A 22,647-nucleotide genomic window follows, 5' to 3' on the forward strand; every position below is an offset into this window, starting at 1 on the left:
CTCATATGAGACACTTTCAAGTTTCAACACTTACGCTACTTAAGGTTAACGCGGGAATGAAGTTCGCTGAAACGCTCAGAAAGCCAACTGAAACACCTCCATCTTTGAAGCTCTTTCGAAGAGGAGCTCCAACAATGGCGGCTGGACGAGAGGTTTCAGTGGTAACGATAGGAGGTAAAGGTTCTTCTCTTTCTTCGTCATCGGTCTTCGCCATTGCCAATGGTCTCTCCCAGGTAAGAATTGATTCTGCCGTCACTGATAAGCTAACTAAGAAACACTCCCTCTCTACGGTTTCTCTGAACAACTCGGAATCGAGATTTCTAACCCTAGAAGAATCCCGAGCTGCTCTTGTTGTCCTACTGAACAAGCTCGCTCTATCCAACGCTGGTATTCGTGACTTTCTTCCCGATTCGATTGTAGAAACCCTAAATGCTGGATTTAACCCCGAAAGCTTGGACTTTGGTTCTGTATCTGCATTTCTGGATTCCTTGTTTGCATTGAATTCGAGGAAGCCCGAGGAGGTTGGGGTGACGGATGGAGAGCTGGCTGTGTTGGAAAACTCTTCTGCCGTTTTGGTTGGCATTTCTGCGCTTTTGGATCACTCCTCTTCAGTTTTGTCTACTGTTATTGATGCAGTAGCTGCCATAACATGTGAGGCTTCAAAAGCCGATATATCAGCGTTTAATTCTCTGGACTCCGGCGACGGTTTCTCTGCAAAGGACGAGACTGCTGTCGCCAGTGACATGAAGATTTTACTTAGTGATTCTAAGCTTGTAGGCCGGGTTGATTCCGATGCGATTTCGGAGATTCCAAAGGTACATGGGAGTTTCAGGGAAGTGGTGAGGTTGGTTCACGCAAGGATGCGAGTCGAGCTGAATTCTTTGGTGAAAGTGGGTAAAGGGAGTTCTGGCAGTAGTGGGTGTGGAAAAGTGTTGATGAATACATTGTGGCCATTGGCGTCGGTGCTTCAGTTTCTCGGTGAGAGTAGTTTATGTCGAGCAAAATTGAATGTGGAGTCAATTGGTTCCGTTGATTTAAGGACTCAGGTGCTGGAAATGTTTGAGAGAAGTTGCCCTACTTCTAATGTTTTGAACGATATGTTTCGTTTGATCTGGGAAGCTAAACGTGAAGCAGATTATGTTAGATTTTTTCACGAAATTTACTGCCTATTGCTGAAGGTCAGAACTGTTGTTGCTTGGGAGGGAGCATTAGCCTTATTTTCACTTGAGAAGAGTGAGTCAAATGAAAAGGCCAAAGGGGCTGCACCTGCAAGAGCTGAAGCTAATGGAGGCAATGCTAGTGCTGAAAGGAAGGGTGAGAAAAAGAAGAAGAAGGTTTTGGGAAAGGGAACTACTGTTATAAGGCAACTTATTAAAGACAGGTTGCAGAATCAGGATAGGGATGCGGTTGAAAATGTTGAAGTACTAGCTCAGTGGGTTCAAAATCTTTCCTTGTTTTTTGATCCTAAGGAGCCTGAACTTGATCTTTTCCTGCAAAAAGTAAAAGAGATTGTAGAAAGCAATGAATCTCGAAGGCTTCCCAAAATTCCTAAGGTGAGAAGAAACCGTACATTTGAATATTATTATTACTTTTTTTTTTTTTTTCGAAATGTTTTCATTCTATTTGAAGATTTGAGCCATTATGCTGTATTACAGTTGCACAGTCACATGTTTGAGTACTTAACTCCGAACAGAATTTTTCCTCCTGTTTTTTTTTTTTTTTTTTTTTTTTTTTAATAGTGAACATGCATTTGCATATGTAATAACATAGCATGACTATTTCCATCCCGTACTCTAATTGAGCACAGAATTATGTCATTGTTGCTGTAAGATATTTTTAATTCATATATTACTTTGTTACTCTTAGCTATTTCTGAAAAATGTTTTTCCTCTTTCCCCCCCCCCCCCAAAAAAAAAAAACCTTTTTCTGACATTTTGTTGCATTTATTTTAGCTCCTCTTATCACTTTTTTGTTGTTTGGTGTTTCTGTCCATTTTGGCATGCCATTTTCTTGAATGGATTTTCTGCGTGAACTGTTTAGTTTATGTTACTTTCATTAGGGTACTCGGGATTTCGCTAAAGAACAAATGGCCATAAGAAAGAGAGCATTTTCAATCATAGAAGGGGTATTTGAGATGCATGGAGCAACGGCCCTAGATACTCCTGTTTTTGAATTGCGAGAGACTCTTATGGGAAAATATGGGGAAGACTCAAAGTTGATATATGACCTTGCGGACCAGGTAAGCATGTTACTATTAGCTTTGGAGTGTGCCTCTTGGAGGATTGTCATGTATTTTCTGAACTACAGTTATAGCATCTTAAAATAACAAAAAGATAATGGATGATTATTCAAAAGCAGTTTTGCTACTTTGCTCTGTCATGATTCCCTGATAATTCCTCCCCCCCCCACCCCACCAATTTACATCTGGTCATTCCTGAGTGACGGAAGAATGTTGAAGTGCGTAAACACAAGTGATTGGTGTAACACGACCGATGTCCTAGTTTATTTACTCTATGGTCTTGGATTTCTGACCATACATGTTTATTTTGGCTTCTAGTTTTCCCCATCAAATTGCATTATCAGTTAATGTGAGACATCATGTTCCATTTTTTTTGGTTTATAGGTGTATTTATTTATTTGTGCTTGGGAACTCGATCGAGATTTTAAAATTTCGGTCAAAATATTGAGCGTTTTGCATCTTGATAGTGGTTTTGACTCGGTAGTTGTCGAAACCGAGAAAATATCGGAAATCTCACAAGGTCTCATTGAGATCTTTACTATGCGCACTAGTTAATCGGCCTTAACACATTAAATGGTCATATAGTCCAAGTTGGACTGATTGGAAGAAACCCTCCCCGGAAGCTGGAATGGGATTTGTCTAGACTTGACTGATTTATATAGATAAAGGGGACACTGTGATGACACACTGAGTCGTAAAGTATCAACACTTAACACATTTTCAGCACATGTAGTTAAATATTGCACAAATATGGGGGAACATCTGTATCTGATAAATACTTCGCCCAAATCATCAAGAGTTACAGCAGGGCAGCCAGCACCCAAAATATTCCATCCATGATGGGTACTTGTTCGTGGGAACTTGGTTATGTATCCCTAACTCATCCCTACATCATTACATTATCCAAAAGTTACACGCGAGATGTTTGGGAGGACACTTTGGGAAGAACAGGACTCTTATTCAACTCATTGATCACTCTAACTGGCTGCACAATCAAATGACATCAATCGTGTGATTAAATGATGTTGTATGTGCCATCTGTCCAAAGGAACTAAGCAAAATACAGATTTATACTCATCTTTACCTATACGTCGCACATCGTGGTTGGGCATAAGCATGGACTTTATGCTTGTAGTACCTCCTACTTCTAAAAGAGATGATTCAATTATGGTGGTAGTTGATCATTTCTCGAAGATGGTCCATTTTCTGCCTTATCGCATGATTTTTGACACTTTATCACATTGCTAAATTTTTCTTCAAAGAAGTAGTGCGACTACATGAGTTACCAGAAACTATTGTCTCTGATCGTGATGTCAAGTTTATGAGCTATTTTTGGAAGACTGTGTAATGGAGGAGTTGATTACAAGTAATTAACCCCAACAGTTATATCCCCAAACAAAACAAACCAAGAGCTTAAACTGACTTTAGAATGACCAGAAATAAACCAAAGTAACAAGAGAATATAACCCAGCAACAACCCTCACAAGATAAAGACCAATCAATACAAGAGAAGCAGCAAAGAGCCCAATCGGCTGGAGAGAGAAAATCTCCTGCGATGGGAATAAAGAGAGAGAGGGGCAGTTGGACCTGTGTGGCTCCAATGGGGCTGCAAAGCTGGTCGTGGGGCCCAGAGAGGGTACAAAACCCCCCAAGTTTGAAGAACTTCTGCTGGCTGGTTGCAAAGTTATGAACTTTCTTGATTCTTGACCTAGGAGAGAGAACGCAGGCTTCAAGAGGGTGAACCCTTGTGAATCGATTCTGGTTCTGGGAACTTTGGACAGATCTGAAGTTCTTAATCCTCACAGCAGTAGTAAGCATAAACAGCAAGCAATGAACAATGAAATGAAATGAGCAAAGTAACAAGAACCAAGAGAATTGTGGGTGGGGTGGCTATCTCTGCCTGGGCATCTCACCCGCAGCTATCTCGGTTGTTTAGAAGCAATTGACTGCAATCTTTGTTTATTCAAATCTGAGAATTGAAAGTATATATGCTCCTCTATATTTAGAGGGCTGAATAGCACTCATAACATAACTAGGAGCTAGTTTTCAAGTAGGACTAGACAATACCTAATAGGACTAGGACTAGAACTCCAACATGGAGTAGGACTAGAACTCCAACATGGAGTAAGTATTAATTAACTAAGAGCCTTTAATAGGCAGATACAGTCGATGGGCCCATTGGGCCTGATTTAATAAAGCAATTAATTAGACCTTCTTGTAATAATCGATGGACCCAATGGGTCCCTATTTCTAATTAATCACTTAGCCACTTAAGTGGCACTTAAGCTGAAATTGATAGGCCCCTTTAGGCTGGGCCTTTCTTCCTGTGATAGATCCTCCCAAAGTGGGGATCTACATCACTGTGGATGAAGACTAACATCAATTGCAGTTTTTAACTGCATTTCACTCACAAATTTACAAATAGAAAAAAGTAGTAAATAGAAGCTTGGGAAACATGTTGTCTTGTTCGAGATTATGAAAATATGTGGCCACCCATCCTTGACATTATTGAATTTGCAAATGATAGCAAAGTGAACAGGTCGATAGGTCGTACTCCATCTAAAATACTTCTCGGAATTCAGCCTTGACAACCTATTGATTTTGTTCCACTTCCACCCCAATCTTGAATCATCCTTGAACGATGAGTTATCTCACCATATTATTGTGGTGCATGTAGATGTTCGACAATGGATAGCTTTGAACAATGATGTGTATATAAGACTACAACTAATCCTCATTGATGGTAAGTGGGGTTCAAGCGGAAAGACATGGTGGTTGTTCATGATAACCCCAAGAGGTTTCTATCTAGTGCTAATACAAAACTCTGTCTAAGAAAGATGGGTTCCCTACAAGGTACTGTCCTGAGTGGGACAAATGCTTATGTGCTTGAGTTGCCTAATAATATGACCATAAGAAAAATATTTTCAATGTGTTTAATCTGTATCAATATGCGGGACATCACTCAGTTAAAGGTGGCATAAAACATATGCTAAGGCCCCCCCAATTACAAGCACCTATTGATGATGAAATCAAAGAGGTCTTGGATGATAATTACAAGAGGACTCGGCATGGAACTGTTTATCACGCTTTCCTCGTCAAATGGAATGGCCATCCAAGGCACGACAACACTTGATCCACATGAATGATTTCAAACGTATCAATCTAGATTTAAATGAACGCTACATGTCATTCGCCCATTAGTCAGAGACGAATGATTACAAGCCAGCGAGAGCTGATGTAGTGCTAAAGACATCATCACAGGATGACCAAGAAAGCCCAGGCTTAGCGTGGCCCAGCCTATTTAAGGCTTGGGTCCACTTTGTTTTATGTTTTAGTCCATCTGTTTTATGTTTTAAGTTGTTTTGAGTCAGACCCAATTGAATCGGTGGTTTATTTGGGTCAGTTTAAGATAGATGTTTATTTCATCGCCTTTAAGTGTTTAATTTGGTTCCACTTCCTCTGAAAAGGCCATGTAGACTTTAAAGAGGAGTTACTGAGTTAGTGAATCATGTAGGAGACGGCTAGGGGGTTTCCCAGCCCATCCTAATTCTATTTGTTGGGTTTTTACAAATAAGATGCATGGGGGTCTTTAACCCTCTTTTTTTTTTCTGAAAAAAGCTGCTGCTTCTCTGCTCCTTTAGGTGGAGGGTCCTGTCCTTGTGAAATCAAGGTGTGATTGGTGTGAATCCAGCCAGAGTCTTGTTTTAAGCTGTTTTCCTTTACTTTAGGCTGAGCTTAGTAATATTAGACTATGTACAAGACTACAAAGTCCTTGCTTGGAATCTCCATGTAGCCGACCCCATTAAGTTGGGATAAGGTTCTGTTGTTGTATATTGTATTGTTGTTGTTGTACAAGACTACAAGGTAAGCTATTGTCTGGAGGAGTTTTTGGCCTAGTCTGATTCCTGTTTTTGAGTTTTTAATTTGAGCATATGTAAGGGTTATGCCTTGTACACAAATTTGATGAATGAGATTATGGCTTCAGCCTTTGGTTTTGTGGTGATGTAGTACCTCCCTACAGTGGGTGATTCATATTCGAGAGTGAAAGCCCTAAATGCATTTTCTGGGTTTTGTAAAGATACACACGCGCACGCGCGTGAGAATACTAATGATGGCAGCAGAGAGGGCCAACAACAGTGCGGAGGTCAGAACTTGAAATGGCGGAAAAGTGAGGAAGAATGGAAAGTGAAGAATATGACAGATTAAACCTTTGTTTTAGTTTTTTTAAGGTTTTACCCATGAAGTACTTCCTTTTACCAGGCGTCATATCAGGTTAAGCAGTTTCGGATTGTAAACGGGCATCCTGGGTTCTCGGTTGAGATCCATCAGTCCAAGATTGAGAGTGGGACCAATTGATTACCTGAGTTATTCTCAAACCCCAAACCCATACCCAACCTACGAATAAATGGTCGGCTGGTTTCAGTGTGAATCGTTGGGTATTCGGGCTCAGTTAGGTCTTGACACCATAGTTTAAACTATCTCCGATATGATATGATACTCCTCGGATACGTATCTTAAATTTAGTCGACCGATAACGATACTTTAATCATTGATCTTTAGCATATCTTAGTGTATCTCCGATACGATACGATACCCTCTGATACGTATCTTAAATTTAACCAACCGATACGGCGGCCCATACTGATACTTAATCCTTGCTTGACACTCTTATTCTTGACCTTGTAATTTAAATATCACTTAACCTGGCACTTGTTATTCTTTTTGTCAGAACTTTTAACCTTTTTTTTATGTGTTTTATAGGGCGGTGAGCTATGTTCTCTGCGGTACGACTTAACTGTGCCATTTGCTAGATATGTAGCCATGAATGGTCTCAGTTCATTCAAAAGGTACCAGATTGCTAAGGTATACAGAAGGGATAACCCATCTAAGGGGCGATATCGTGAATTCTACCAATGTGACTTTGATATTGCTGGTCACTTTGAATTGATGGGGCCTGATTTTGAGGTTATCAAGATTTTGACTGAACTTCTTGATGAATTAAACATTGGTGATTATGAGGTATTCCTCTCTTCCTGGATCTGGATGTTGTTAATGGCTATTATTGGTGGTTCTTGTTTATTTCTTTCTTTTCTTCCCCCCCCCCCCCCAACAGAAAGTTTCATTGGACAGCCATCTTGATCAACTAGGCTGGGTTGCAGCTTCATCTGAGGCATGTGAGAAGTATGCCATGGCCTATCTAAGCATTGGATGGGTGGAAGTCCAATTGTACTGGCCTGTCTGGCCACATGTCAAGTCGGGCTCCTTTGTATGGCCTACCATGTATCTGATTCTTTCCCTTGTAATTTTATCAGTCCAACTCTGGGACTGAAATTTAGGTCAAAATAGCCAAAGGCAAAGGGTATGGCTTTTGCCTTGTGCAGAAAGCCTTTTTGGACTGAAATTTGGTACTGGGAAGTAGTGGTGTTTTCCTGCCCACGTTTTTCGGGTGCTCATTGTGGTACTTTTCGTAGGCTGAATGATTCAGTGTTTCATCTTTCCTTCAACAGATAAAGTTGAATCATCGGAAATTGCTGGATGGAATGCTGGAGATATGTGGTGTACCTTCTGAAAAATTCAGAACAATATGCTCAAGTATTGACAAGTTGGACAAGCAGTCATTTGAGCAAGTCAAGAAGGAAATGGTGAGAAGACAGAATGATTGTCCATTATATTCAGAAATCTAATTATATGTTTTATTTTTTCCTGCATCTTTTCCATTCTATAGTGGTTCTCTCTATTGATTTTCACTTTGATTTGTGAGGTGTAAGAATATCAGGCTGGCTTTGCTTCTGAAAAAAGAACATTATGTTGACTTTCTCTTTGTAGCTCATCCTTTCAAAAAATTCAGTCCATGTTTCATCTGGAAACTTAGGAAGGCCTGCTATATATGTGTGGAATATTTCATTTTTATCTATATTGGAGTTATTTTTGTCTAGTATAATAGTCTGTACTAGATCCATTGAAGTGTCCGCATGGGAAACTTTTCACTTCAAGTTTCTCAAGAGGGTGATTAGACATTTCTATTTTGATTTTTTTCTGACAGAATTAGCATGATATGCTTTTATGCTACATAAATCAATTAAGATTTTTTTTTTTTTTAATCTTTGTAGTGGTATGAGAAGTCTGGTTTTGATTCTTATTAAGAAGCTCAAATTAAGAGTTTCAGTAGAAGATGGGCTTTATGACCTGTTACAAATCCATAGTTTCTTCTGACTGTTCTTTTACTGCACTGGATGAAGAGGGGACCTTTCAAGTTCCTACATATATGATATGGTTGCATTGTACGTGATGATTGATTTGCTTCAGTGACTAGGCTAGGGAATTTTGTTGGGCATTTGTAGATGGCTTCGTAGACATGAATTTGTAATGATTGTTTTTGAGGGCATGAGATGAATATGTGAGGTTTACATCTTTGAGGCTTGCCTAAAGGTGAGCATTAAAAGAAAAAGGCCTGATGGCATATGGCCTGCACTTCAAGAATGATGCATCTGACAATGCATACCTCACTTTGGCCCTCTTTGGTTGGATTTCTATGTTGCATACTAGGAATACGAGAGCAAGATGTGTGTTGCAGGTTGTTTGCAAAAAGGCTCACTGGACATCAAACCACAAAGTGGTGACTTGAGGAATAAGGACAAAGAGGATAAGTACATCAAAGGTTGACCGTACGAAATCAAACGATGAATGGGGAACGAAAATTCAATTTTTGCATCAGAGAGGATGGGGCTTTCTCAAACTTCTCTTTTGAAAGCACTGTAGCCCGCACATCTAATCTATGCACTCGTACTATTAGTCAGCCTTGCAGCGGCAAAATGATCAGACGTCCCCCCCATGCTAACGGTTGCCTATGGTTGGAATCCGGTGCCGCATTAGGTTTTCTTCTTGTACGTCATTTCTCACGAGTTTCTAAAGTTTGACCTTTCCTCTGCCCAAAAAGGCGCACTCAATTTCAGATTGATTTCTTAAAATAAGACGAAAATTAGTTTTTTTTTTTTTTTTTCTCAAGAAATTGAAAATGTTTGGTTGCATCAATTGAAAATATCTTAAGAATAAGAAATCCTTTTGGTACTTGGTAGTTCAGTTTTAAGAATGGATTCTCTCTGTTTATGATAAAAATGATGATGATGATGATGACAATCCTACCAAAATAAAAAATAAATAATCATGATGACAATGACTTCTCACTCCCCTGTACTTACCTCCTATTTACTCAAGCTACCTCTCCTTCTCCTTTGTTAATTTAAAATACCCAAATTAACCCCCCACATGATTCAGTCATCCCATTTTAATTTTTTTATTAACAGAAGTGGGACCCACTTCCTCTTCTCCATCTTCTTCTTCTTTCTTTCTCCGCAGCTGACCTTACCCCATTGTCACCCTCTAACCTTGCCCTGTCCCCGCAACCCACTCCCCCCCACCCTCCCCCCTCCCCCCCCCTCCCCCCCATCCTAGTCTCCACCGCCCCACCCCTTGCTTCCTTGCACTCTCCCATCATAGGAACTAGGATAGTAGGATATCACTAAACATTGATTTTGCCATGGTAGATGACTCCGTCCAATAAAGAATTGCCTCACCTTGCAGAAAAATGAGACTTCCCCTTCAAAATCAGTTTAGTTTGCTTTAGCTTCAAATATTTGTTGGCTGCTGGGCTTCTCCGTCTCACTTAGTTTTTTCTGTTCGTTTTTGAGTATGAAACCCTTACGTGTAACAACCATGGGAGACGGTGATTTAGACCGACAATCTGTCTTAGAGCAATTTTCATCTGTTTCATCACAATCTTGTCGGATATTGGTTCATCAAGGTCTTGGCGGTGGTGCAGAGTACACATCTATCTCTCTCTCTCTCTCTCTCTCTCCGCAGCTTCACACTTCATTTGTTCCAGTGCATTTCCAAAGATCCGTTTAACTGCTGACACTCTATCAGGCATTTCTTTTTCAGGCATGGAAATTTTTTGTTCTCGCTCTACTTAGTCATTCCTTCTTTTTTTTTTTTTAAGAAGTAATTAGGCCCCAAGGAGACTTGAACTCATGACCTCTTCTTTGTGAGGTGGTGGACCTTGCCAACTAAGCTACCCCCCTTGGGGTAGTCATTTTTTTATATCTTTTCTTCATGTCACATGTTCTTGTTGAATTGGGTATTTATACTGTAATGGGTTCTGCAGTTGCCGAGGTGCTATTGTGAAAACAATGGAGTTCAGGGGGTTTTCTGCTAGTTACAATGACTGCCTTTTGGTTCCTGTTCGAATGGGTTGGATACGATGCAGGGAAGCAAGGGGATATGGTGGTGGGAACTAGAGTGGAGGGGAGAGGTGGGAAGGTGAGCTACAGAGAAAGAAGAAGTTAGTCCCACTTCTGTTAATTAAAAAAAAAAAAGGAAATTGAACCATGGGAGGGTAATTTGGGTATTTTAAATTAACAACGAAGAAGGAGAATTAGGGGTTTACTTTTTTTTTTGGATGGGGGAATCCGATGTAAAAGTTCAAGTAGGGGAATTTGAGTAAATAGGAGGTAACTATAGGGGAGTGATAAAAAATTTCCCTAATAATGATGATGATGATGAGACTAAAGTGTAATTATAATAATATAATTATAAGGTTTTTAAGGTGATCAAATATAATCCAAAGACGATATTTCGTCCATATGTAGAGAGAGCAGTTATTTTGAAATTTCTGTTCAACTTGATTTCAATTTTTCTGAAATTGGGTGCAAAACCATATCAAACAGCTTGAGAATTGAAATCCAACTAAAGAGAGCCTTCATAAAGCCTTATCCCGGTAGCTACTTGGATCCTTTTTATCCTATCAGCTCTATTAAAAGCCATACTTGTTAGTAGTCCTAAGCTGTGCATATCTTTTCTCACCACTTCTCCTAGAGTCATTTTAGGCCTACCCTGGCTCTTTCATCTCCTTTGATCTGAATCAAATCACCCCTCCTCCGTACTAGAGCACTAAAGGCCTCCGTTGGGCTTTACCCACATTGTATGTCCTTTGAATTAAATTTTCTTGTATGTCCTTTGAAAACATTTACCTACAATGTTGCTATGCATTTCCTTTTGTATGTTTGAATTCGTATTATTCAAATGAATATGTCATGTATTTGATGAATTTGATTTAATCGTTAGGTAGTCATGCTTGCTAGGATTAAATTCCTTAGAATTATGTATCAAGTTTTTATGTTTAAAAATATCACATATTTGTAGGTTCACCTCATGAAACAGATGAATGTTTCAGTATGATTGTTTTACTTCAAACTCCTTTTAGTGGACTGGCATTTTTATTTTAGCACATAATAGGTTAGAATTAAACTTGAGAAATCAGATAAAATCAAAATATAGTTGATTTACTTATTGTGAGTGGACTTCTTTCACGGTTTATATATATTTCGGTTTCTGGGTTGCTAGGCCTTTCTGATTTTTCTTTTATTACCGAACGTCTTGTTTTTATTCTTTGTTTTTTTCTCTTTCAACTGTTACCATGTATTCTTGTATACTTCTGTGTTAACTATAATTTTGTGATTGTATGGGTAGGTGGAGGAAAAGGGATTATCTGTCGAAACAGCAGATAGAATTGGAGCTTATGTGAAGAGAAGGGGACCCCCACTGGAAATATTATCCAATTTGAAGCAAGAGGGTAGTCAGTTTTTAGAACACAAAGGATCTTCTACTGCATTAGATGAGCTGCAGATTTTGTTTAATGCTTTGGAAAAATCCAAGTGCACAAACAAGGTGATCTTTGACTTGAGTCTTGCAAGAGGTCTTGACTACTATACTGGTGTAATATTTGAAGCAGTTTTCAAAGGCACTACGCAGGTAAATATTTGATATTTGTCATTTGGTTATTTCCTTCCATTTGACTCATGTGCTTCATTATGTTCACTCGAGAACTTCAAATTTCCTTTCCGTTTGACTCATGTGTTTCATTATGGTCACTCAGTAACTTGATTTTAATTCTGCATTTTAGTTTTCTCCCTGATGTCGAATTAATTACTCTATTTCTTGCTGGCATAGAGATCAATTGCTACTGAGAAGCCTCTAGGATTTAAAACTGTCACCTGGCAAACATCCATTTTTGGAGTGTATGTCCTGCTTCTCAGCACTGTGTGGACCATGGTTCAGGTATCAGCTGTATCAGCCAATGCGTATCGGTATCGCTGGTACCCGATACTGATATCTGTTCGAAATGGTAGCAGTGTCCGTACTGCAAAAATGGTCCAAACAGTCCAAAAAGTGATTTTTTCCAAAAAAAAAAAAAAAAATAGGGCAAAACTATCCGATATGGCTTATATCGGCCGATACCAATCCTAATACCTTGATTTAAATCCATGCCCGTGCACACATGGAGAGAGGGAACTAGACCAGCTTTCTCATTGAAGGCCAACTCAGGATACAAATATTGTTTATGGTTCTTTTCCTGCCTGGGTAGCATTTGTTCTTGCCACGGCTGGTCATGTAGCTTCCTCTATTTCATGCTGTTTGTTTCAGATATACAAAAACTGCTTTGGTGCAAACATGTTGGGTCTGTGTGTGTTCCATGCAAGTTCTTTTGCACATGTCAAGTCTCAATGTATTTATGTTTCTCTTCTGTATCTTGTTTTGTAGTCTACTACTCAAGCAGTTATGTTTGATTTTATTCCCCCTCCCCCCCCCCCCCCCCGCCCCCCAAAAAAAAAAAAGTTGCTGGACTAGGGAAAATCTGCCCTGTGAGTAACAGAACTATTTGATGAATCCTAGCATTGTGAAACTTGGTTCTGGATCAAGTCATGACATCTGATTGACCATTGCCTTTACACCTAATCGGTGATGTAAAACTCAAATACTTAAACCAACTCAGCCTAGTTAATACTGAGTTTTACGTAGTTGACTTAGATTTTGACACTGATCACGTCAGCAGAACGAGTCTAACTGTAACCAGGAGATGAGTCAACTTGACTGAGTTGACTGTTATAGTTCTGAAACAGTGACACCAGCCATAGTCTGCTTGCAGAAGAGAAAGAATGATGAAATCAAGATTTTTTTTCTCATCTTTTTTCTCTTTCATTCTGCACTTGATCTACTTAGGGGAAAGCCTGACCATGATAAATTTCTCCCATCCTTGGGCTCTTGATTCTCACTGGATACTTAAACTGTCACTACTGTTAAGGAACTTTTTCTCATGAACCAAGTGTAAATATGTAATTCCATAACAAACTTACATACTGGCCCAGGTCGGATCCATTGCAGCTGGTGGGCGTTATGATAATCTTATAGGAATGTTTGGTACGAAGCAAGTTCCTTCAGTAGGTGTCAGCCTTGGAATTGAGCGTGTGTTTGCTATACTGGAGCAGCTTGAGAAAGATCGCAACCAGGTAATCTTATATGTCATATGAAGTGTTCCTCTGCATTTTTTGATTTATTGGACAGGGACTATATTGCATTATAGTTCTACGTATAAAAATATATCTATATTCATTATCAAGTTTATATACAAAAACTTCTATTGTATGATATTTGGGCATAAATTGGCAAATTGAGTCTTTCATACTGCAGGCTTTGTGTTGCATTGTCACTTTCTTTTGTTTTTCATATATATATATATATATATATTTTTTTTTTTTAATTAACTTTCCCTGTGGAGAGCTCACTTGTCATATCGATATCATCATCTTACAGGATTTCTCTGGTTAGCCAGGTGCTCATTGATACCTCCACTTGAATCTCATTAGGCCAGCATTTATTGTGTATAGTTACACAGATATCGATATCGCTATTTGCTGAAACTGACCCCATGGAAAGGTGTGACATGGAGAAACCATGATTGGAAAACCAGGTTTTGACTAAGGCAAGTTGAACGGGCCAAGGAAATTTTGTGCAGAACCTGGTTAAGAGTCATGGAAAATCATATAGGCTTGAAAAATGAAGTGACTTTGTCCTAGTCATACTAAGTTCTATTGAACTGTTGAGTGTTGACTGATTGTTGAGCCAATGCAGAATATCAAGCCAAGGAAGTTGTTCTGCTCACTTTAGGAGACCATTTTTTACCCAGACCTATGTTTTGCCGAAATTTTGTGCAATATTTCAGCTTTGCAAGATGTCAAAACAAAACTCCATGTGACTTATAAAAAGTGCAAGGTTTTGGTTGAAACTTTCAGAGAAATTTGATGATATGTGTACTTTCATTATCGTTTCGACCGAAACAAAACAAACCTTTAATATAAATTTCAAGCGAAATGGGTCAAAAGGTTTTGCTGGTTCAAGTCTTACGGTTTTTGGAAACTTGATTTTTTTTTCTTTTTTTTGGCAAAATCACTCCCATACAAGCGTGGAAGTTGGGAAGTAGTGGAATACATCGAAAGTGATGATATGCTACATCTGTGGAAGTTTTGTGCAAGATTCGAAGTTGTGTAGAATAGGCCATATTAGAGAATATGCAGCAGCGTGCGGTATATGCTAATAACCTAGGGTCCGAAGTCAAACTACCATATTGGGTGTGTGTTTTTACAATTTAAGGGCTCCACTATGTCTAGAGGGCCTAAAAAAGGTTTTCTTAGAAGTTGTTGGGACATAATTTGGCCATATGAGCCTTGAAACCATCCACCGGAGCCTTCCAAGTTTCGACTGAATTTCACTGGGGCGCGAAATATTTCGGTTTTGAGCCCTGTCGAAACTAGGCTCGAAACCGAAACTTGGAACCTTGACCCAAGCAGGACTCGTGGTTAGAGAGGACCCTACTTTCGCTCTTCACTTTTTATACGAGAGTCTAAATAAGATGAGAAAATTTGGGATTTCCTAAAGTTCATGTTGTTACGAGGAAGGAGATAATACTGTGCTAATTCCTCGAACCAGTGAAGTCCAATGAGACATCAGCTTACAACAGGATAGTAGGTATAGGGATAGAACCTAAATTGAGAGAAAGCCAAATAACTCTGTTTTAACAAATCAGATATGCTTGAAATTTGGGCCAAATTGTCTATTTGTCGAGGAGAACAAGTCTGTAAAACCTGATGTTGATCTAATGGTCAGATTTGAAGATGTGAGTTAAGTAAATAGCAAGTCACCAAAAGAGAGACCAGATTTAGTAGCTAACAGAAAATAATAGGATTAAAAAAAATAGCAACTTAAAATCAAAAATATAAACGAGGTTCCTATTTAGAAACAAAGGTGGACAGAAAATAGAAAGTGACTTTAGCCATTAGAAACTTGTAGGATATAGAAACTGAAGTAGAAGTACTGCTGTAACAGCATTGAAAGATGGGAGAGAAAACAATTGTTGGTTGACAGATCAGAAGATAGAAGAACAAAACAGAATCTGAACTTGTATGTGTAGAAAGGGTAAACAATAGAAAACTAATCTTGAAAAAGAAGAGAAGAAAGATAGCAGTGAAGGTTATGGACTAGGCCTCTCACCTAGAACTTGACTAGTATCTCACCTGTCCAACTCGGCCCCCCACCAAGGGCTTCATTGCATCTCGCAACAAAGGAGCTCTGAATCTCACAGAACGAACAAAGAAAAGCTATTTTTGAATTTCAAAATCATAGGGGAGTTGTGTAGCCCCTGCTCTTTATTTATAGAACTAAAAATAACAGAATTAGGAAACTATCAATGCATGAGCTAAGGAAAGTCCAGTACAACTCAACTCCTGAAAATAGAAAGTATTTAGGAACTCTAAAAATAAAAACAGACACTTCATTTCATATAGGCCTCAAATTCCTCATAATTGGTTTTATAGAATTGGCCCATTACAATAGAAAATCCCAAAAATACTAAGCCCACGCCCATATAACTCAATAGGCACTCAAAATTAAGCCTATTGGTCCATTCTTGGTCCAGTCTGACCCAACCGATGGCCCTAGCTTGCTGCTGCGTTAGGAGATCTAAAGGAGTGAGCATATCCATCTTGGCCTGAAATAGAAAGAACTGGAAAAAATACCTGCAAACCTCGCTTCTCTTTCTTTGCTTCTTCAGTCTTTTGAGTCTTTTTCACTGAGTTAGATTCTTTTCCAGAGAGCAGATTTTGAGCAAGTTTAAGGATGGTTGTAAACAGTTGCACTGATGAATGGTTTTGTTGTTGTCTTTCTTTTTCTCAGGCCTCATTTCTCCTTACTTTTTGAGCTTCAAAGGGGATTGAATCCCTTCTTTCCCTCCATTTGGGATGCCACCTCTGATGCTCAATTGCAGATGTGTCTCAGCAGTATACCCTTTATACCCCCCCAAAAAAAAAAAAATCCCTCTGTATTAATGAACCCAACCCCTCTATTCCTCTTCCATTTCCTTTTCATATCTCTGAATACAGTAGAACCCCTCAAATCCCAATGGTCCTACACAAACAGTCCAGAGTTTTGTCACAGTGAACCCTAGGCATTGAAGGGGAAAAAAATCAAGGCGACACCAACAAGCTCCCCCCCCCCTCTCAGGTAGGCGACCAAAGAGCCCTTCTAGCAAAGGGCACCTTGATCCCTAGCCTACACCTTGATAACTATGTTACACTTAAGATTGATTTGCCAGTGACTTGCCCTTATTCCAGTTTTTCCCTATACTGGGATAAACACATGGATACATGTGGGATGCCACCTCTGATGCCTCATTGCAGATGTGTCTCAGGTAATCTTGTATCCTACGAGTACAACTACACTATCCTAGTTTTTCTATTGTCGACATAGAGTCAATATTAACATTGATGCAGTTCAGATTGTGCAATTGGGTCTGGAAAAAAATTATTTTGGCGAATAGATGGGTTTTATAGGCTTTGTGCTTCTTGTTTTTTGAGTTTATTGATGTAATGAGTCTCTTCTATAAGCCCATATGTAGGGTCTTAATCCTACTCAGGATTATGTATATGTATAAAATCATGTGGGGTCCATTACTTATTAGATTGTAGCTTATTTTATTTTGAAATTATTTCAGATAGTTGTTACTAGAAATGGGGACCAATCTGGTTGTATTCAAGGATTAGGGAGTATTTTATTCTTTTTGAAAGTCTTATTTTGTTATTTTTGGATTATTAATTTAGGAAGTTTTGGTTTACTGCTAATGTGGCTGTTTATTCTTATTTATAGATTTTAAAACCATTCCCCCATCAAATTAAGTGAATGGATTAAAATTCTGTTTCTAAGTAGTGCGTGAGAGCTCTCTTTCCTCCTCCATGTTCTCTCCCTTCTTTTTTCCACAAACAGATTGACCTCAAAATCCAACCATTGGGCCTGCAGGCCTCCGAGATCCATAATCTGTATTTTCAGATTGCATTAAATATATTATATTCTATGCCCTGTAAATCCTATGCAGATGACATGTTTCTCATCTGATCTTACGTTCTGCATGTTTTGGTTGGAGGTTGTTTCTGGACCATGTAATCAATTATCCTGAAGAAAGTTAAATCGTAGGCAATGTTTGGTTGCAAGGGAAATGGGAAAGTGAAGGGAAGTGAGGGAATTTTTTTTCCCTTTTGAGTTGTTTGGTTGCAACAGAAGTGAAATGAAATTAATATGCCAGAGCTGTTTGGTTGGATTTAAAATTGATGTAAAATAGATGTAAAATTTTTAAAAACTTGTAATCCAACCAAACTTGCTAAATTTTAACCAATTACACCCCTTTATTCTTTGGTAATTAATCCACATTAGATCCACTGACCTCTTCTCAGTTCTCATAGCCTTAAAAGCTTTCATCTTTTATTTTAAAGTTCCAATCATTAATCTCTTTGCCTCGTAGTTCTAAATTCTAAATTCTACTCAGTTCCTTAAAGTATTGCACCTTTCTTACAGTGCTTTGTGCAACTGATCTCCAGTCCCATTACTGCTCATATAAAACCATTTTTCTCAAATTGCATCTCTTGATGATTTGAGGCATTGTCTAAGAGTAGAATCTTTACTTCACAGATTAGTAAATGTGTATCGGCTCGGCCACACCAATTATAAAGAGAAAGAACTTGGTAGCTCTGAATAATCAAGAGAAGATCTGAGAAGCTTCCACAAACAGGGGAATAGATAGTTGAACAAGTTTCAAGCAAACATGACTCGGAAAGAAATTTATTGTGAGGAGAAAAAAGTTCACAGTGGTATATAAAGTATAGAGAATTACAACAACAAAACAACCAAGACCTCCTTATAAATGAAAACTTACTTGAAGCTTCTTACAGAAGCCTCTATATGGATTATGGACAGGTAGCTAGTGTTCTCCTCAAAGTTCAAACAGTAGTAGAACAGCTAGACCCTTGTCTGGAACTCACAGGAGCTGATACAAAGTCTGGCCCAAAAGCCATGATAGTAACACAGTTCACATTAAACCATAATTTTATTATATGTCAAACATTGGAGGCATCAGAATCAATTTCAGTATATGTAAATGGTCAATACAACTCGTGTAAGAGTTTGATGGTATGCTCATATTCCACAAAACATGAAGAGAAGAATCTTCGTGTCCATATATTTTCAACCCAGTGGAAGGATGAGTTCAATCTTTGATATACATTTTTCTCCTTCAGTTTGGTAGATAAAAGAGCAAATATGTGCAATCCATCAACCGCGCCAAACTCATTGGAAGATGTTCCTGCTAGGATGCCTACATCAATCTGATTGCTACTCGGATTCGTCAGCATCTCTTCTTTGGCATTTATATCACCTACCTTGGGGTTGCAGGAAATAGACAAGAACCACCAGGGCCTGTAGATCACAAGAAAGAAGATATCAACAAAAGAAAGAAAAATATATATTATCAGAGGGAACAGAGAGCAGTTGAGTGAGGTGCCTGGCCTATTCAGGATTTCTGCTTACTTGGGTCAGTTGTGGCTTGTGACAGCTTGGGCAGCACCTGCAAAATCATAGGTCCCTAAAGCTTGACTCTTCCTCTGGAAGTAGCTGTTGACGGCATAAGAGCAATGGGCCTTCACAGTGTTAGGCTGTTAACAGGCCCCAGTTTGAAAGGATCGGTGAGCAGTCAGCTCCAGCTCCACAAGCATAATCTAAGGCCTTCTGAGAAGCTGTCACTTCACATCACCCCTACGAACACACCAATTTGCACCTAGTATAAGCCACACACACCCCAAAAAAAAAAAAAAACCACAGATCTCGGCTGAGAAAAATCTAAAGAAAGGAAGAAATAAAAAAAAAATTAAGAGTTTATCCATAATTACAGATAAAATAAAGTCTATAGCACAATCAAAATCGTTTTCAGCTATACAAGGTATAAAGAAAAAAAAGACCCAAAGTCCTAACAAAATGTAATAGAAACACCGAGTCCAAACGAGGAAAGCAGAGGGAGAACAGGGGGGCGGCGGGAAGGGGAGGGGAGAAGAAGAAAGCCCATGTTCAAAGGAGGAAATGAGAAAAGTTAAAGGATCCTACAGACCATTCAAATTCAAAGAGAAGAAGCTGAAGCTACTCTTGGAAAAATGTAGGGCAACAAATTTAAGAACCATGGGGCCAAAATGAAGAAACAAGGTTATAAATCACTAGTGAAGAAAACAGTCGATGCCTTCTAAAATGGGTGAAGAAGAAAGGTACACAGACTAGCCAATCGATGCTTCATTAATGGTGTAATGAGAAAAAAAAAAATCCTTTTCTCTTCAGAATTGTGTTTGAATTCCTCCGTTCGTATATCATAGAATAACCTGGAAGCATCACCATAATTTCTACCCCAAACATACCCAGAAATCGTATACGATAAATTCATCAAACAGAGCTCTCTCTTTCTCATTGATCTGCAATGTAACTCAGATTCTGAAGCTTCAAAGTATAAAACTTGAACTCCATTGTACTGGAACAGAGAAGAGTAAGATCAAGAACTCAGATGAATTTGAAAAAATAATGAATCTCACCTGTTTGACGGTAAGCGGAGCTTGTTTCTTTAGCAGATCAAGAAAGCTTCTTCAGAGAAAGCAAACTTCTTCAGGCGAAGGGTTTTGCTTTTCTAGTGAGAATCGGAGTCACAAGCGGGGTGAGAGAGAGAGAGAGAGGTTGTGAGAGTAGGGTTTTAATTTTTCTTCACATTTCAGTCAGGAAATAAAAAGGGAAATTTTACTGTATAAGTGAAATTTTTTTTCACATGTAAAATATATTTCCCTTGCAATCAAACATCTAAACTTATTTCCCTTGGGAAAAAAAAAATCCACCTTACATCAAAAATTTGCATTCCCCTTGCTACCAAACAAAGCCGTAGATTGCTTGGCATGGCATGTGTGTGTGTGTGTACGTGCGTGCGTGCACGAGCATATGTTGTGCGAGCATATGTTGTGCTTGTCTCATTACTTTTCCTGGAGAAGAGAAGATAAGAATCTTGGCTGTTATTGCATGTCCTTTTGTTGGGGTTTGGTAAACATGGGTATGTTTTGATGCAAACAGTAAAATTCAGAATGTTAATAATCCAAGAATGACATGGACCTTTGCTATCTATGGTATATGGATGGCCATATCCTTTCATTCCTACGACTGTTTGAGCCTATTATTCCTATTCTGTTGATGATTATTTGTTGAGAGAAAAAAGGTGATTCCCTGGTGAAAAAGAGGATACACAAAATCTTCTCTATGCATCCTTGTTTTCTTTCTTATTTTCGTTTGTTTTACATTTTCTGGAACTTTTTCATCCATCTGCCTTGTCTGGACTCTAGATAACCAATTTGCCTATATTTGAGTTTTCAGTAACTTGTGGAGCTGTATATTGTAGTGCTCATTTAACATGAGAAAGAAAAAAAAAAAAATTTTTGGAAGTTGGGTATAAATCATTGATCAGTGACTCCTTTATGAGAAAGAAATTTTCATTTCCTATAATCAAAATGCCAATGATTTTTTTCTTTTTTTTTTGCAGTTGATCCGACCGACAAAGACACAAGTTTTGGTGTCTATTCTTGGGGAGGACCTGTCTCAAGCTGCTGAGTTGGTTAGTGAATTGTGGGAGGCCAAATTGAATGCAGAGTTCATGGTCAACAAAAGAGTGATGAAACATATTGACCGTGCCAAGGAGTCACGTATCCCTTGGATAGTGATTTTCGGTGAGCGTGAACAAAATGAAGGCATTGTCAAACTGAAAGACGTAGAAGCCAACATGGAGGAGGTGGTCCCAAGAAGCAGTGTAGTAGAGGAGCTACTGAGGCGGTTGAACATCTAGTCCTCGTAGTTGTCTATACTTTTTTGCAATGCAGGTACCAATTTCCATTAAAACATGAATTCTACATAAACTGAGGGACTCTCTCTCATTATATGAATGCAAATAGACATGAATTATTGAGGATTCCATGGGATGCATCAGGTAGTCCCAAGTTATGAAAAAATTGATGTTGCTTGTACAACTTGGTAAAATTGATGTTGCTTGTTTGCATACCGGGGCAAAATTTGGATTTCAGTATTTTGCGGAATGAAGAGTGTGGTTGTGCTCTTCCCCCCCCCCCCCCCTTTCTTCTTTTGGAAGATTAAATTCCACATCCTTTGATTGTTGTATTCTGTGTCAGATGAACACTAGCTTAGTTTAGTGGTGGCAACTTCGGCTTGAAGAGTCGGTGCCCGAGAGAGGGGGTTCTTGGATCGAACCAGGTGATAAAAAGGAGACGGGTCTTTCTGCTCCATTTGCAATGGGGCCTATTGGACGATAGGTTTTAGTGTCATCTGACTTTCTACGGCTGTGAAGGCCATAATCACAAAGCCATCTATCTTCATGATTTGGTTGCAACCATGAAGAGGAATCTCGGGAGGTGCAAGTTGGCATTGCTCTAACCTAAACATACTGACCAAGCTTAAGCCTTTTTTGGTTTTTAATTTGGTTGGGGCGTCGCTTCGGACCTTTGTTGGTGGGATCTGTTCGTTGTTTAAAAAAATGAATACTCGGATCACCAAGTATTGGGGCTTTCTGTTCCTTAGAAGAGGATGAAGCACGATTTAAACAGTGGGACCTAGAGTGCCCTTCTCTATCACGGGGGCCGGCAACTACCCTAAAAAGTAAAGGAGGGGTTTTGGGGGGGGGGGGGGGGAGGAGGGGGAATTATGAGTCAGATATTAATGGATTTTCATTATCTACTGGATTAGTTTCTAACTGAAAATCAATCTCCAGACACCTACCAAATCTATTGTCTTTAGGTGTCTACCTGTTGGGGTGTCAACCAGTTTGGCCTTATACGTCTCTTCCAATTTAAGGTCTCACATTATTATGAACTATTTATGTAATTGGGCTTTGTATGTAAGGGTATGATTACTTTTATATTCGGTTGGTTGTCATTTCATACTGGGGCTAGCTATAAATGGTTGGTTATCGGTGTCGATCTTGGTTGGACAACAAACCAAACATTGTTTCTGAGCAATCCATAATCAAGCTAGATTTGGCATTAGTCATTTATAACTATTAGTCAGGTGTCGGGCTTTAACCTGTTGGGCCTACCGGTGCAAGTTAGCATTTGATATCCCTACTTCCCAGCACAGGTAGTAAACCTCTGACAGATTTTTATAATTTTTTTATT

At 39.0% G+C, this 22,647-nt stretch overlaps 1 protein-coding gene across 1 annotated transcript; it reads left to right on the top strand.

The window, feature by feature from the left end:
• Positions 1-56: 56 nt before the first annotated feature.
• Positions 57-21,555, top strand: LOC122082543 (histidine--tRNA ligase, cytoplasmic). The gene is made up of 7 exons (XM_042650178.1): positions 57-1,553; positions 2,060-2,239; positions 7,001-7,258; positions 7,747-7,881; positions 11,765-12,046; positions 13,441-13,581; positions 21,009-21,555. Exons 1-7 carry the CDS (start codon positions 57-59, stop codon positions 21,306-21,308), a joined length of 2,793 nt encoding a protein of 930 aa, XP_042506112.1. The 3' UTR covers positions 21,309-21,555.
• Positions 21,556-22,647: the final 1,092 nt, after the last annotated feature.

The sequence above is a fragment of the Macadamia integrifolia genome, chromosome 6, assembly GCF_013358625.1.
Source record: "Macadamia integrifolia cultivar HAES 741 chromosome 6, SCU_Mint_v3, whole genome shotgun sequence".
NCBI classification, from domain to species: Eukaryota; Viridiplantae; Streptophyta; class Magnoliopsida; order Proteales; family Proteaceae; genus Macadamia; species Macadamia integrifolia.

Coding starts and splice junctions, on each gene's coding strand:
- LOC122082543 (XM_042650178.1), top strand. CDS start 57: ATGAAGTTCGCTGAAACGCTCAGAAAGCCAACTGAAACACCTCCATCT. Junction 7,882..11,764: donor AGCAAGTCAAGAAGGAAATG/GTGAGAAGACAG, acceptor TTGTATGGGTAG/GTGGAGGAAAAGGGATTATC. Junction 12,047..13,440: donor TTTTCAAAGGCACTACGCAG/GTAAATATTTGA, acceptor ATACTGGCCCAG/GTCGGATCCATTGCAGCTGG.